At 42.2% G+C, this 18045-nt stretch overlaps 1 protein-coding gene across 5 annotated transcripts in view; it reads right to left on the bottom strand.

The window, feature by feature from the left end:
- Window positions 1-18045, bottom strand: part of gria4b (glutamate receptor, ionotropic, AMPA 4b) — a 162736-nt gene that overhangs the window by 31680 nt on the left and 113011 nt on the right. For all 5 annotated transcript variants that reach the window (XR_016485092.1, XM_036937640.2, XM_036937641.2 and 2 more), the window contains exon 10: window positions 10051-10257. Coding sequence is in view for 4 of the 5 variants with exons in the window: in XM_036937640.2 (XP_036793535.1) it covers window positions 10051-10257 (207 nt within the window). In the remaining variant the exon portion in view is untranslated. The remainder of the gene's footprint in view (window positions 1-10050; window positions 10258-18045) is intronic.

Consider the following 18045-nt stretch of genomic DNA (forward strand, 5'->3'; position numbering starts at 1 on the left):
GGAAGTCAGATAAGCAGAAACAGTCTAAATACTTTCAGAAACAGTACCGCTCGGGTTTAGTCACGTAGACCGAGCGGGGGTTAGCCCAAAGGTTTCTAGTTTAAAACCACATGCAGCGCTGGTAGCCAACTAGCAAGCTAAGAGACCATAAAGCTAGCTAACTCTGAACGATGGAGACACACGGAGAGCTAGAAAATCAGGAGTAGAAGTGGTTAAAACTACACTGTAAAACAAATGTAGTTGTTTCAACTAAATATTATTATGTAATTGGTTCCTTTTTTTTGTTTACTCAACTTTTCAATCAAAGTTTTACCAGAATGTAACATTGTTTTGTTGGCCCAACCTTTGCTCCAACATAAGAAAACATAGGCAAAAATTCAGACCACTTAAAATTGTGTTATTTAAACAGAGTAATATGCCCAACAAACACTAGACAATTGTGCAGAAAAACGTAAAATTGCTTCAGTAAGTAAATCAAATCAATGATGAGAGAATAGTCAGAATAAATGATCAATGATACAGGCATTGTGGCATTGCAGGAAGATCGGAATGTGGTTGAAGAGGTTCAAATCCCAGGTAAGGACAAGTTGAATAATAATGACAGTATACAGTGCATTCGGAAAGTATTCAGACCCCTTGACTTTTACCACATTTTGTTATGTTACAGCCTTATTCTAAAATTGATTAAATAAAACATGTTCCTCATCAATTTACACAATATACCCTATAATGACAAAGCATAAACAGGTTTTTAGAAATCTTTGCAAATTAAAAAAGAAAAAAACATAAATACCTTATTTACATAAGTATTCAGCCACTTAGCCATGAGACTCAAAATTGAGCTCAGGTGCATCCTGTTTCCATTGATCATCCTTGAGATGTTTCTACAACTTGATTGGAGTCCACAGTCCCACAGTCCCAAAGGTCCCACAGTTGACAGTGAATGTCAGAGCAAAAATCAAACCATGAGGTCGAAGGAATTGTCCGTAGAGCTCAGAGACAGAATTGTGGTCAAGGCACAGATCTGGGGAAGGGTACCAAAAAAATTCTGCAGCATTGAAGGACCCCAAGAACACAGTGGCCTCCATATTTCTTAAATGGAAGAAGTTTGGAACCACTAAGACTCTTTCTAGAGCTGGCTGCCCGGCCAAACGGAGCAATCAGGGGAGAAGAGGCTTGGTCAGGGAGGTGACCAAGATCCCGATGGTCACTCTGACAGAGCTCCAGAGTTCCTCCGTGGAGATGGGAAAACCTTTCAGAAGGACAACCATCTCTGCAGCACTCCACCAATCAGGCCTTTATGATAGAGTGGCCAGATGGAACCCACTTCTCATTAAAAGGCACATGACAGCCCGCTTGGTGTTTGCCAAAAGGCACCTAAAGGACTCCCAGACCATTTATTTATTTTATTTATTTTTATTTAACCAGGCAAGTGAGTTAAGAACAAATTCTTATTTACAATGACAGCCTACCAAAAGGCAAACAGACCTCCTGCATGGACAGGGGATGGAATAAAAAATAAAAAATAAATTAAATAAAAATATAGGTCAAAACACACATCATGACAAGAGAGACAACACTACATAAAGAGAGACCTAAGACAACAACATTGCATGGTAGCAACACAACATGACAACAACATGAGAAACAAGATTCTCTGGTCTGATGAAACCAAGATTTAACTCGTTGGCCCAAATTCCAAGGATGACGTCTGGAGGAAACCTGGCACCATCCCTATGGTGAAGCATGGTGGTGGCAGCATCATGCTGTGGGGATGTTTTTCAGTGGCAGGGACTGGGAGACTAGTCAGGATCGAGGAAAAGATGAATGGAGCAAAGTACAGAGTTCCTTGATAAAAACCTGCTCCAGATCGCTCAGCACCTCAGACTGGGGCGAAGGTTCACCTTCCAACAGGACAACGACCCTAACCACACAGCCAAGACCAAGCAGGAGTGGTTTTGGGACAAGTCTGTGAATGTCCTTGAGTGGTCCACCCAGAGCCTGGACTTGAACCTGGAGAGACCTGAAAATAGCTGTGCAGCGACGCTCCCCATCCAACCTGACAGAGTTTGAGTGGATCTGCAAAGAAGAATGGGAGAAACGTCCCAAATACAGGTGTGCCGAGGTTGTAGCATCATACCCAGGAAGACGCAATGCTGTAATCGCTGCCAAAGGTGCTTCATCAAAGTACTGAGTAAAGTATCTGAATACTTATGTAGATATAATATATCTGTTTTTTACATTTGTAATACATTTGCAAAAATGTCTAAAAACCTGTTTTTGCTTTGTCATTATGGGGTGTTGTGTGTAGATTGATGAGGGAAAAAAGGCTGTAGCGTAATTTTTTTTTTGAAAAAGTCAAGGGGTCTGAATAGTTTCTGAATGCACTGTAACTGAACATTTACAATGTAATTATGTATGTCATCGTGTGTCAAATATGTACATAGAAAACATTATATGTTCAAAGCGCTGTGACTAGTTCCAGTGTAACTAGTTCCAGAGCCTTTTTTAGGTAAAATGCCCAAAAATAATAATTTCTAGTTGAACATATGAGACAAGTTGAGCAAACACATTGTTTTAAGTTGACAGAATTTTTGCTTACGTTTTCTCATGCTGGAGCTAAGTTTGAGCCAAATAAAAATGTTATGTTCAGGTAACACTGACTGAAAAGTTGAATAAACAAAAACAGTCTGTGGAACCAGTTACTTACTAATAATTAGTGGATGCGAGCTTCGACTGAAAGCCATTGGGGTGTACGGAAGAGTGGGGTGACATGAGTGAACTTGGGAAGGTTGAACACCAGAGTCTGCAGCATTCTGGATAAGTTGCAGAGGTTTGATGGCACAAGCGGTGAGCCCATCCAACAGAGAGTTGCAGTAGTTCAGACAGGATATGACGAGTTGGACCTGAGGTCACTTCCTGTGTGAGGAAAAGTTGTACTCTACAGATGTTGTAGAGCATGAACCTGCAGGAGTGAGTCACTGCTTTGATGTTTGCAAAGAACAACAGGGTCACGTTGCCCAGGGTCAAGCCAAGGTTTTTTGCACTCTGGGAGGGGAACACTGTGGAGTTTCCGACCATGATGGAGAGGTTTTGGAGCAGGCAGCCCTTCCTGGGATAAAGAGCAGCTCTGTCTTGTCGAGTTTGAGTTTGAAGGGGTGGGCCAACATTCAAACTGAAATATCTGCCAGGCATGCAGAGATGTGTGTCACCACCTGGGTGTCAGAAGGGGTGAGTGTCATCCACACAGCAATGATAGAAGAGATCATGAGAGGATATGATGGCGCCAAGTGACTTGGTTTATAGAGAGGAGAAGGCCTAGAACCGAGCCATGGATGACACCAGTAGTGAGAGCATGTGGTGCAGACACAGATCCTCTCCACACCACCTGGTAGGAGCGACCTGCAATCCAGGAGTGTGCAGAGCCTGAGAAGCCCAGCCCTGAGAGCGTGGAGACGAGGATCTGATGATTCACGGTGTCGAAGGCAGCGGATAGATCTAGGAGGATGAGAACAGAGGAGTCAGCTTTGGCAGAGCGGAGATCCTCTGTGATACAGAGAAGAGCAGTCTCAGTTGAGTGACCCATCTTGGTTAGGTTCAAGAAAATCGCTCTGAGAAAGATAACAAGAGAGTCGGTCAGCTACAGTTCGTCAGAGCCAAAGAAGACAGGGGCTTATGTATCAAGCGTCTCAGAGCTGGAGTGCTGATCTAGGATCAGGTTCCTTCTGTCTGTGTAATCTTATTCATTGGGATCTAAAAGGCAAAATGTACCCGAAATCAGCACTCCTATATTGAGAACTGTTTTCCTAGTCGACCCCGTCTATCATTAACAAGTTTGGCTATCCTTCTATCTGTCACAATCACTAAGCATGCCAATCACAAGCCCGAACAACAATAACAATCACGCATATTCTCTCTCCATCCAGCTATTTTTCATTTAATTTCGCTACTTTTTCTGATGAAAGACATCTTACAATGATCAAGTTTAGAACAGAAAAAGATAGAGAGTCGCTCTAATCCTAGTGGCTTAATTCAAAAGGCTGCAGATCGGGAGAAGGGGATGAAATAACTTGGTTGGAGAAAAATGTTAACAACAAAAGAAATGGAACATCCTGCGAGAGGGAATATTGCTTATTTGTGGCAAATCCACAAACCAGATTACTGTTAGTGATTTAGCAACACTTCTGACCTTGACAGCCTGGGCATTGGCTGTCGGGAATTTGGGATTCATCAACAAAAAATGTATTCAAGTTTTATATACAGTGCCTTGCGAAAGTATTCGGCCCCCTTGAACTTTGCGACCTTTTGCCACATTTCAGGCTTCAAACATAAAGATATAAAACTGTATTTTTTTGTGAAGAATCAACAACAAGTGGGACACAATCATGAAGTGGAACGACATTTATTGGATATTTCAAACTTTTTTAACAAATCAAAAACTGAAAAATTGGGCGCGCAAAATTATTCAGCCCCTTTAATTTCAGTGCAGCAAACTCTCTCCAGAAGTTCAGTGAGGATCTCTGAATGATCCAATGTTGACCTAAATGACTAATGATGATAAATACAATCCACCTGTGTGTAATCAAGTCTCCGTATAAATGCACCTGCACTGTGATAGTCTCAGAGGTCCGTTAAAAGCACAGAGAGCATCATGAAGAACAAGGAACACACCAGGCAGGTCCGAGATACTGTTGTGAAGAAGTTTAAAGCCGGATTTGGATACAAAAAGATTTCCCAAGCTTTAAACATCCCAAGGAGCACTGTGCAAGCGATAATATTGAAATGGAAGGAGTATCAGACCACTGCAAATCTACCAAGACCTGGCCGTCCCTCTAAACTTTCAGCTCATACAAGGAGAAGACTGATCAGAGATGCAGCCAAGAGGCCCATGATCACTCTGGATGAACTGCAGAGATCTACAGCTGAGGTGGGAGACTGTCCATAGGACAACAATCAGTCGTATATTGCACAAATCTGGCCTTTATGGAAGAGTGGCAAGAAGAAAGCCATTTCTTAAAGATATCCATAAAAAGTGTTGTTTAAAGTTTGCCACAAGCCACCTGGGAGACACACCAAACATGTGGAAGAAGGTGCTCTGGTCAGATGAAACCAAAATTGAACTTTTTGGCAACAATGCAAAACGTTATGTTTGGCGTAAAGGCAACACAGCTGAACACACCATCCCCACTGTCAAACATGGTGGTGGCAGCATCATGGTTTGGGCCTGCTTTTCTTCAGCAGGGACAGGGAAGATGGTTAAAATTGATGGGAAGATGGATGGAGCCAAATACAGGACCATTCTGGAAGAACCTGATGGAGTCTGCAAAAGACCTGAGACTGGGACGGAGATTTGTCTTCCAACAAGACAATGGTCCAAAACATAAAGCAAAATCTACAATGGAATGGTTCAAAAATAAACATATCCAGGTGTTAGAATGGCCAAGTCAAAGTCCAGACCTGAATCCAATCGAATCTGTGGAAAGAACTGAAAACTGCTGTTCACAAATGCTCTCCATCCAACCTCACTGAGCTCGAGCTGTTTTGCAAGGAGGAATGGGAAAAAATGTCAGTCTCTCGATGTGCAAAACTGATAGAGACATACCCCAAGCGACTTACAGCTGTAATCGCAGCAAAAGGTGGCGCTACAAAGTATTAACTTAAGGGGGCTGAATAATTTTGCACGCCCAATTTGTCAGTTTTTGATTTGTTAAAAAAGTTTGAAATATCCAATAAATGTCGTTCCACTTCATGATTGTGTCCCACTTGTTGTTGATTCTTCACAAAAAAATACAGTTTTATATCTTTATGTTTAAAGCCTGAAATGTGGCAAAAAGTCGCAAAGTTCAAGGGGGCCGAATACTTTCGCAAGGCACTGTATTACAACAAGCCGACACATTGCATGGAGGGAACGAGGGAGAAAGAAAAAAACAGAGATACAATTTCCTTCCTCTTCAGCATAAAACAGGTCGGCTTGCATTGAGGATGCATTCAAATACATGACAGGGCTGACATGGGGGGAGACCTTTTGCGGTGACACGGGCTTTGAAAGAGACTGTCCGAAGGTGAATGGTCACCAGGCAAGGTCTTAGAGACGGTAAAGTGCTGACGGGCTAAGCTCTGGGCTCATAGCTTCCCTCTGCACCGTAAGAGCTCTGCAAGCTCCTTAAGCCTTTACGTGTGCGCGCACACACACAAACACACACAGCACTCACCTCTGTCACCATGAAGTGCTTTGAGAGGCTAGTCAAGGACCATATCACCTCCACCATATCACCTAGGAACCCATTACAATTTGCGAACTAATACACTGCACACTGCCTTATCTCACCTGGACAAGAGGAATACAACGTATGTGAGAATGCTGTTCATCGACTACAGCTCTGCTTCCAAACACCATAGTGCCCTCCAAGTATGTCACTATGCTCAGGGCCCTGGATCTGAACCCCTCCCTGTGCAATTGTGTCCTAGACTTCCTGACGGGCTGACCCCAGGTGGTGAGGCTAGGCAACAACACCTCCGCCACACTGATCTTTAACACGGGGGTGTGTACTCAGCCCCATCCAGTACTCCCTGTTAACCCATGACTGCGTGGCTACTCATGACTCCTACTCAATCATCAAGTTTGCTGAGGACATGACAGTGATAGGCCTGATTACCAACGATGAAGAGACAGCTTACAGGGTGGAGGTTAGAGACCTGCCAGTGGTACCAGGAAAATAACCTCTCCCTCGATGGAAAAAAAAGAGGAGCTGATCGTAAACTACAGGAGACAGAGGAGGGAGCAGGCCCCCATCTACATCAATGGGGCCGGAGTGGAGAGGGTCAAAAGCTTCAAGTTCCTTGGCGTGCACATCACTGAGGACCTGAAATGGTCCCACCACCCCGACACCGTTGTGAAGAAGGCGCAACAGCACCTCTACAACCTCAGGCGGCTGAATAAATTCAGCACAGCCACTAAGACCCTCGTGAAAATCTACAGATGCACCATTGAGAGCATTCTCTCGGGCTACATCACCGCCTGGTACGGCAACTGCACCGCCCTCAACTAAATGGCTCTCGCGGTCAGCCCATCCAGGATATTTACAGCACATTTGCAACACACGCACATACTGTTGACTTCAATGCTTCCCACAGTTGTGTCAAGTTGGCTGGTGGTCCTTTGGGTGTTGGACCATTCTTAATAAACACTGGAAACTGTTAAACGTTGCAGTGTTGCAGTTCTTGACACACTCAAACCGGTGCGCCTGGCACCTACTACCATACTTCGTTCAAAGGCACTTTTATCTTTTGTCCTGCCCATTCACCCGTGGAATGGCACACATGCACAATCCCGGTATTAATTATCTCAAGATTTAAAAATCCTTCTTTAACCTGTCTCCTCCCCTTTATCTACACTGATTGAAGTGGATTTAACAGGTGACTTCCATAAGGGATCATAGCTTCCACCTGGATTCACCTGGTCAGTCTGTCATGGAAATGTTTTGTACATTCAGAGCACATTAAACATGGGACCGTTTCTTTTATACTGTTTTTCACACTGTGTATTAATTTACTGTGTTCTTCACATAGCTCATTGTAATATATCTACTGATGTACATATCATTCTTAGGTGACCTTTTTGGTGTATCTACACATATTGAATTTGGGTCACTGATACAGTGTTATTGTGGTTGTTAACTGGATTCGTTCTGACATTTGTGATTTCTTGGTTCTAGTCTTTTATTATTATTTGTGTACTTGTTCGACATTTTTGGACATGCATTTCGCTGCACCTGCTATAAAATCTTCTAAACTGTGTACGCGACCAATAAACGTTTGATTTTGACACACACACACCCTACACCTGTACATTAACCCTGTTATCTCTCAGAAACACACAAGGTAGCTAAGCACCAGTAAGACCCCTTAACCTCTTTTAGCAGACACAATTTAACCCTCTCAACAATTAAAACATCACACACAAAACACTCTTTGACCCCTACACTTCTATCGCACTTGACACACTACACTGGTCCCAGCTCTAGCCCCTAGCACCAGGAACTTGTAAGAGTCTATATAAGCACCAGGATTGCTCAATTCCGGAAACTTGATCAGAATTCCAAATTTTTTCAGAAGTCCCGGTTGCAAGATTTTCAGGAATCAAAAGGGAATCCAACCCGGTTTTGTGATTTTTGGAAAAGTTTACCAGAAAAGTCCACCCTAATAGGCATCCCCCATGCCAAGTTTTAGTTTGGTCAAGATCTACAGTACCAGTCAAAAGTTTGGACACACCTACTCATTCAAGGGTTTTTCTTTATTTGTACTATTTTCTGCATTGTAGAATAATAGTGAAGACATCAAAACTATGAAATAACACATATGGAATCATGTAGTAACCCATTTTTTTTTTAAACAAATCAAAGTATATTTTATATTTGAGATTCTTAAAGTAGACACTCTTTGCCTTGACAGTTTTGCGCACTCTTGGCATTCTCTCAACCAGCTTCACGAGGTAATCACCTGGAATACATTTTAATTAAACAGGTGTGCCTTGTTAAAAGTTAATTTGTGGAATTTCTTTCCTTCTTAATGCATTTGAGCCAATCAGTTGTGTTGTGACAAGGTAGGGGTGGTATACAGAAGATAGCTCTATTTGGTAAAGTTTTATTTGTGAAGAACTGCTCAAATAAGCAAAGAGAAATGACAGTCCATCATTACTTTCAAGACATGAAGGTCAGCCAATCTGGAAAATTTCAAGAACTTTAAAAGTTTCTTCAAGTGCAGTCGCAAAAACCATTAAAGTGCTATGATGAAACTGGCTCTCATGAGGACCGCCACAGGAAATGAAGCCCCAGAGTTACCTCTGCTGCAGAGGATAAGTTCATTATAGTTACCAGCCTCAGAAAGTTCAGCCCAAATAAATGTTTCACAGAGTTGAAGTAGCAGACACATCTCAACATCAACTGTTCAGAGGAGAATGCGTGAATCAGGCCTTCGTGGTCGAATTGCTGCAAAGAAACCACTACTAAAGGACTCCAATAAGAATGAGAGACTTAGGCCAAGAAACACGAGCAATGGACAATGTGTCCTTTGGTCTGATGAGTCCAAATTTGAGATTTTCAGTTCCAACTGCCGTGTCTTTGTGAGAGGCAGAGTAGGTGAACGGATGATCTCAGCATGTGTGGTTCCCACCGTGAAGCATGGCGAAGTTGGTGTGATGGTGCTTTGCTGGTGACACCGATTTATTTAGAATTCAAGGCACACTTAACCAGCATGGCTACCACAGCATTCTGCAGCAATACGGCATCGCATCTGGTTGGCACTTAGTGGGACTATCATTCATTTGTTTTTCAACAGGACAATGACCCAACAGACCTCCAGGCTGTATCAGGGCTATTTTACCAAGAAGGAGAGTGATGGAGTGCTGCATCAGATGACCTGGCCTCCACAATCACCAACCTCAGCCCAATTGAGATAGTTTGGGATGAGTTAGACCGCAGAGTGAATGAAAAGCAGCCAACAAGTGCTCAGAATATGTGGGAGCTCATTCAAGGCTGTTGGAAAAGCATTCCAGGTGAAGCTGGTTGAGAGAATGCCAAGAGTGTGCAAAGTTGTCATCAAGGCAATGGGAGGCTACTTTCAAGAATCTCAAATATAAAATATATTTTATTTGTTTAACATGTTTTGGTTACTACATGATTCCATATGTGTTATTTCATCGTTTTGATGTCTTCACTATTATTCTGCAATGTAGAAAATATAAAAAATAAAGAAAAACCCTGGAAAGAGTAGGTGTGTCAAAACCTTTGACTGGTACTGTAGCGTTTGAAGAAGTCTGGGTAACTTAAACAGATTTTAAGCCGTCTTTGTTTTCTGACAAACCCTGCATGTTTACGGTAACTGATTCTGCTACTTTCAGATAACTAAATAGATGTACAAATGGATGTCAAGTGTGAGTGAAACCCAACAAAAAAAAGAGGCTCAACAAAATCAAGGTGTGCACGCACACCCACCCACCCACCCACCCACACACACCCCTTTCCCCTGTCCCCTGTCCCCTGTTCCTCTTACCCCGTACACCAGCTCCCCGACCATTCCATTCCAAATCTTGGTCTCCGGGTCCCGGGCGCCGTACTTTCCGTCAGGAACGATAGCGATCTTATATTTGATGCCGATGTGTTTGGCTATCTCCGAGGCCAGGTCCACGCAGTAGCCTTCATACTGGTCGTTGCCCTCGTACAGCTCCCAGTTTTTCTTCAACATGACATAGGGACCCTCCTACAAAGTGACACAGGGACCACAGGGTCAAACTGGCAAACAGGTCCGCCACTTACAGACAGTCACTTACCCAGCAAGCATAACAGGTTCAAATCAGGTCATAATGAGTGACGTTATAATGACGTCAATTCAACCAGTTTAAAGAAATTGGTTGAACTGACATCATAATGATATTATAATATTTTTTTTTGTGAAACTGGGTTGAATTTATGTCATTATAACGTCACTCATTATGACCTGTTGATGACATCATTTCAACCAGTTTTGCCTGCTGGATTATCTTTGTTCTTTCACTCAAAAACAGACATATAGCAGACAAGTGTGCACACACACATACATAGATATGGAAGATAAAAAAGCCATTGAACACTACACTGGCTATTAATTAAAATGTTACTGTGTGTGTAATACAATTAATACAAAACTTGAAACTTGTACGTACGGGATACGCACGGAATACAACGTCCAACGAAATCGTTCAACAAGGCAACAACAACAACAAATAATAAAAGATAAGAACACGAAGATCAAGTAAATGGCGCAGTAGAATAGAATAAACATTTTAGCATAAGTATAATACAGGAGGCACAATGTATAGTCTAATATTTACACGTGTATTGGGGAAGGGGGGATGGGGTGCAGTATTACAGTTTTTCTCAATTGCTAAAACACTAAAACCCATTGGCTGAACAAAGTTCTCAGTTGCCTGGACTCATTTAGCTAATTATGCAGTCTGTTGTCAATACCTTAAACCATTTCACATGGTAAAACACAATTTGCAGATCTCACTTAGACTTTTCAGCAAAACTCTAAACACATTCTCATTCTCAAAACACATTCTGCACTCTAATGCACATGTCATCCATACTGGTAAACACAAGTGGCAACAATCAAATACAAATAGAGAAGACATGTCATTGATTGAACACAACCACTCAAAATTGATTTAACCTGTTTCAAATGATGCGACACAACCAATATAAGCCAGTTCAGAGAGCAAACAGGTTGTTGAAGGTGGGAAGGAGAAAGTCTGAGAATGGATAGAAGAAACAATGTGAGAGGACGAGGACGAGTGCGTATGCGAGGTGAGCGACGAGGAGGAAGAGGAGGAGGAGGGCAAGAAAGAGGAAGAGGAGGACGAAGAGAAAGACAAAGAGTGGAAATATCTGATGAAATTCAAGCAACAGTTATGGACCATGTTCTTGTCCATGGACTGACAATGAGGGAAGCAGGACTTAGAGTGCAACCCAATTTGAGCCGATTTTCTGTGTCCACCATAGTAAGGACATTCAGAGAAGAGAACAGGTACAGGATATTGCTGTATTTTTGTAATTGCAAATTTACTGTACTACACTATATGCAGCTGTTTCAATAGACATTTGTAAAGTTAATCACTGTATGTATTGTACTGCATGAATATGTTTTGTAACTGCACAACTACTTTTTGTAGAATTGCAAGGCTGCCACATGCAGGTGGAAGGACAGCTATATTCACTCGGGAGCAAGAGGCCGTTATAGTTGGCATGGTCCTTCAAGATAATGCAATACGACTCAGAGAAATCCAGGAACGAGTGATACAAGACAACACACACTTCCAGGGAATCGACAGTGTGAGCATTTCCACAATTGACCGTGCACCTTTTGAGTGCAACTCACCAAGGGTGAAACAACTGTGAGCTCAGTATGTGCAAGTAAGTGTACATTCAGAAACATTTACTGTAATCCAGATTGTCTACAGTACTAACACATACTATGTGAATGACATTACTCTTCAGTACATACAATATATGTGAATCAGAAGCCTAATTGTACTGTACAGTATAGCACTGTCTCTGTACGACTTACAAAATCCTACATATAGTATATTGTATTTCTACACAGACAATATTTGACTTGGAATCCTTGGACAGACCCCATGAGTTCATCTTTGTCGATGAAGCAGGCTTCAATCTAACAAAGAGGAGAAGGAGAGGCCGAAACATGATTGAACAGCGGGCCATTGTTGAAGTCCCTGGTCAACGAGGTGGCAATGTCACAATCTGTGCTGCTATCAGCAACCATGGTGTTCTACATCACCATGTTACACTCGGGCCATATAACACCCAGCACCTTCTAAGATTTATTGCCAATCTAAGATATATTTTATTTGAGCAGCAGGTTCAAGAGCAGGGTCAAGAGCTAAATGAGAATCCCATTCCCATCTATGTGATAGTGTGGGACAATGTCAGTTTCCACCGAGCTGCTCAGGTAAGGGAATGGTTTAACATCAATGGGCAGTTTATGAACTTGTACCACCCTCCATACTCGCCTTTCCTGAATCCGATTGAGGAGTTTTTCTCCTCTTGGAGATGGAAAGTGTATGATAGACAACCCTACACCAGAGTAAATCTGGATTTAAAGCCATGGATTTAGCCTGTGGTGAAATAGGTGAGGAATCATGTCAGGGCTGGATACGGCACACAAGAGGCTTCTTCCCCCGTTGCCTCAGGAGGGACAATATTGCTTGTGATGTCGACGAAGTGCCTGACCCAGCCCAAAGACAAGAAGAAGCACATTGATCACGTTTACTCCTTTGATTTTTGTCCCCTTTAGTATTCTATATTGTAGTACAGTGCATTGTACGCTGTATACTGTACAATGGACAAATTGTATGGCCCTAAACATTGTGCTTTCCATTTATTAACAGTACTGACTGCTCAATAGATTTTGACTGGTTGCAGGTTCATATCAACAAAGAACAAGAATTACAGTATCACAGAGACAAAGGACAAGTTTGTGAGATGCAGGGTACTGTACTGTAAAAATAGGGGTACAAGGAGGAGGAAGAACAAGAAACAAAATTGGGAAGAGCAAAGCAGAGTAGTAATTTCTGATCAATTTTGAGCATCTATGATAGAACATGTTTTCAAAAGACAATGACGGAAAAATATGAATATTTTTTTAGATTCACTGAGAATTGTATGTTTTGAACAATGTGTTTTCTATTTTTCGGTGTATTGTTTACTGACTGCTTGAGTGTTTATGATTTGAGAGCAGTTTGTTTATGATTTGAGAGCAGTGTTTGAGGAGTCAGAGGTTATGTAAATAGTGCTTGAAGATGAGGTTTTGTGTTTAATGTTTTCAGGAAATGGAGCATGGTTTCAGAAATTGTGTTTTAGCAATTGAGAAAAACTGTAAACTGAGCCGTATAAGAAGAGTCTGGTAGCAGCAGTTGTGATGCATATGTGTGTGTGTGTGTGTGTGTGTGTGTGTGCATGAGTGGTAAAGTATGGTATGAGAAAGGGAGAGAGAGACAGAGAACGAAAGAAAGAAAGAAAAAGAGAGGGAGTATAAGGGAGAGAAAGAAAGTGAGAACACATAGGGTCAGAGATATAGACAGACAGAAAGAAAGAGAGACGTGTAGTGAGGACAAACGACGTACATTCTCTTGCCTCCTGTACTCAATGTAAAAATAACGTTCCATAAGGAACTGCTAAAGCTGCCCCTTCCTTTACTAATGGCAGGAAATCAATCATCTGATTTGCTGATGCCGAAAAAAATAATCTAGATAAAAAAACTCCCTCGGTTGACAGTTCATAGTTTCTTAAAAATTACGTCTTCGTGGAACGTGGCCAAATGTATATTGAGAACAAGCAATATATTCTGGGGTTCTGCTCGACATCACACTTCCCCAGGGCATTTGAAGCAATAGTAAACCAAAAGCTGAGGCATTTTTCAAGACATTGGCGAGAAACATTTACATTAAATGTTTTTCTTTTCACAGAAGCTTTCTTCAGGGCAAATATCAGAAAATAGTAATGGTGTCATGGTGCAAGAAAAAATGGTTACAGTGAAATATGTAGATAAAATACTATGTAACAGGGGAAAAAAAGGTAGAAAAATACTTAAAGAAAGGTGAAAGAACATTGAAAGAACACTAAAAAGAGAGTATTTTCAAGACTCTTCACGTCCAAGTTGATCATGGCTGACAAGCTGGCCAATAAACTCCCACACCACATCAGTGGATAATGAACACAAGTAGACATGGCGTTACACACACACACACACACACACACACACACACACACACACACACACACACACACACTATTTTAGAGGGGGCAAGAAGTAGGTGAAGATAGAAGGGGGTTGAATTTCACATTTTTCAAACACCTGAAACAGCTTTTTCCTGCAATCTAGTGCCATAATCATTATGCCTAATTCTGTCAAAACATACAGTATGTCTATTTTTATGCATAGCTCTTTGCTGGTTCAGATGTAATTATGAGAGTGTCCTTCTGACTGTTGTAAATCACACATCTAAATATACTGCACTACTAAATATACTGCACTATGATGCTCACCTGTCCTATGCCAGCAAGCATGAAGTTTCAGAGCATAGTCACTTTTATACCTCCTGAATCAACCCCGCTCTTTAAGTCAACCAGCGCGAACCCAAAGGAAGACAAGGTGGGCTCGACGGGGACGAAATCCACCCCCAGCCCACCTGAGGAGGTTGAGTTGGAACCACAACAAGAACTTTTGGTGATCAACATATCACCAGGGTCTCTAACGGATGCCCAAGTGTCAGTCCTGTGTAAAGTACTTTCTTTCTCCCCTTCTAATAGGATGGGCCCCTTAGCATTGAAAGTTGACACTTTCAAATTGGTTCGACAATTACATTTAAATAATTTATTATCTGCTAACAGGCAACCATTGTGTAATGACAATGGAGTGTTTAGACACTACAATGCATCTGGTATTTCTGATGTGAGAAAACAAACAACTTTCAGAAAGAAGTCGAGTTTTGTACGACCAATTCGAAAGTGTTTTACCACCCGAGAACAGGTAAAGAATACAACATACAAAGCTTCATTAATTGTAGCACCACAAATGTCATATACACTACATGGCCAAAAGAACGAGTGGATTTGGCTATTTCAGCCACACCAGTTGCTGACAGGTGTATAAAATCGAGCACATAGCCATGCAATCTCCATAGACAAACATTGGTAGTAGAATGGCCCGTGCTGAAGAGCTCAGTGACTTTCAACGTGACACCGTCATAGGATGCCACCTTTCCAACAAGTCAGTTGGTCAAATTTCTGCCCTGCTAGAGCTGCCCCAGTCAACTGCAAGTGCTGTTATTGTGAAGTGGAAACTTCTGAGAGCAACAATGGCTCAGCCGCAAAGTGGTAGGCCACACAAAGTCACAGAACGGGACTGCCGAGTGCTGAAAAAATTGTCTGTCCTCGGTTGCAACACTCACTACCGAGTTCCAAACTGCCTCTGGAAACAAAGTCAGCACAAGAACTGTTCTCGGGAGCTACATGAAATGGGTTTTCATGGCCTAGTATCCGCACACAAGCCTAAGATCACCAGTCGGCTGGGGTGGTGTAAAGCTCGCTGCCATTGGACTCATGCTTCACCATCTCTGTTTGGCGGATGCCAGGAGAACGCTACCTTTCCCAATGCATACTGCCAACTGTACATTTTGGTGGAGGAGGAATAATGGTCTGGGGCTGAGCCCCTTAGTTCCAGTGAATGGAAACCTTAACGATACAGCATACAATGACATTCTACAAGATTCTGTGCTTCCAACTTTGTGGGGAAGGCCCTTTCCTGTTTCAGCATGACACTGCCCCCATGCACAAAGCGAGATCCATACAGAAATGGTTTGTTGAGATCGGTGTGGGAGAACTCAACTGGCCTGCACAGAGCCCTGACCTCAACCTCATCAAACACCTTTGGGATGAATTGGAACGCCGACTGCGAGCCAGGCCTAATTGCCCAACATCAGTGCCCACCCTCCTAATGCTCTTAACTGAATGGAAGCAAGTCCCCGCAGGAATGTTGCAACATCTATTGGAAAGCCTTCCCAGAAGAGTGGAGGCTGTTATAGTAGCAAAAGCGGGACCAACATCATATTAATGCCCATAATTTTGGAATGAGATGGTCGACCATTAGATGTCCTCATACTTTTGGCCATGTAGTGTACATGCTCAAATACATCTGTGGAGCTGCTTATATTGGTCAAACTAAACAAGCATTGAAACTTCGCATTACAGAACACAAGGCTGCTATTCAAAATAAAAACACGGACTATGCCGTTGCTTGCCACTGCATTGAAGCCAATCATAGCTCACCTTCCTCCCTGCGCTTTGTAGCAATAGAACGATTCAAATTTCACCAAATCGAGATGATATTGTACGTAAACTAAACCAAAGAGAGGCATTTTGGCAGTACTTCTTAGACACTGTGGTTCCAAAGGGGCTAAATTATGTCTTAATTTCGATATATAATGTTGCCTTGATTTTTGGGGTCTCTGTGTCTCCGGTTCACAGACACCCAAATATCACCTATGTATATTTTCACTTGGCCTATTGATTAAAAAGACACACTATTTATGTTTTTAATTTGTGCTATAATTTGCCATTTAGCTTGAAACATACAGTACCTTGCGAAAGTATTCAGCCCCCTTGAACTTTGCGACCTTTTGCCACATTTCAGGCTTCAAACATAAAGATATAAAACTGTATTTTTTTGTGAAGAATCAACAACAAGTGGGACACAATCATGAAGTGGAACGACATTTATTGGATATTTCAAACTTTTTTAACAAATCAAAAACTGAAAAATTGGGCGTGCAAAATGATTCAGCCCCCTTAAGTTAATACTTTGTTGCGATTACAGCTGTAAGTCGCTTGGGGTATGTCTCTATCAGTTTTGCACATCGAGAGACTGACATTTTTCCCCATTCCTCCTTGCAAAACAGCTCGAGCTCAGTGAGGTTGGATGGAGAGCATTTGTGAACAGCAGTTTTCAGTTCTTTCCACAGATTCTCGATTGGATTCAGGTCTGGACTTTGACTTGGCCATTCTAACACCTGGATATGTTTATTTTTGAACCATTCCATTGTAGATTTTGCTTTATGTTTTGGATCATTGTCTTGTTGGAAGACAAATCTCCGTCCCAGTCTCAGGTCTTTTGCAGACTCCATCAGGTTTTCTTCCAGAATGGTCCTGCATCTTCCCATCAATTTTAACCATCTTCCCTGTCCCTGCTGAAGAAAAGCAGGCCCAAACCATGATGCTGCCACCACCATGTTTGACAGTGGGGATGGTGTGTTCAGCTGTGTTGCTTTTACGCCAAACATAACGTTTTGCATTGTTGCCAAAAAGTTCAATTTTGGTTTCATCTGACCAGAGCACCTTCTTCCACATGTTTGGTGTGTCTCCCAGGTGGCTTGTGGCAAACTTTAAACAACACTTTTTATGGATATCTTTAAGAAATGGCTTTCTTCTTGCCACTCTTCCATAAAGGCCAGATTTGTGCAATATACGACTGATTGTTGTCCTATGGACAGAGTCTCCCACCTCAGCTGTAGATCTCTGCAGTTCATCCAGAGTGATCATGGGCCTCTTGGCTGCATCTCTGATCAGTCTTCTCCTTGTATAAGCTGAAAGTTTAGAGGGACGGCCAGGTCTTGGTAGATTTGCAGTGGTCTGATACTCCTTCCATTTCAATAGTATCGCTTGCACAGTGCTCCTTGGGATGTTTAAAGCTTGGGAAATCTTTTTGTATCCAAAACCGGCTTTAAACTTCTTCACAACAGTATCTCGGACCTGCCTGGTGTGTTCTTTGTTCTTCACGATGCTCTCTGCGCTTTTAACGGACCTCTGAGACTATCACAGTGCAGGTGCATTTATACGGAGACTTGATTACACACAGGTGGATTGCATTTATCATCATTAGTCATTTAGGTCAACATTGGAACATTCAGAGATCCTCACTGAACTTCTGGAGAGA

This window comes from Oncorhynchus mykiss, chromosome 12 (assembly GCF_057628025.1).
Source record: "Oncorhynchus mykiss isolate SJ-2025 chromosome 12, ASM5762802v1, whole genome shotgun sequence".
NCBI classification, from domain to species: Eukaryota; Metazoa; Chordata; class Actinopteri; order Salmoniformes; family Salmonidae; genus Oncorhynchus; species Oncorhynchus mykiss.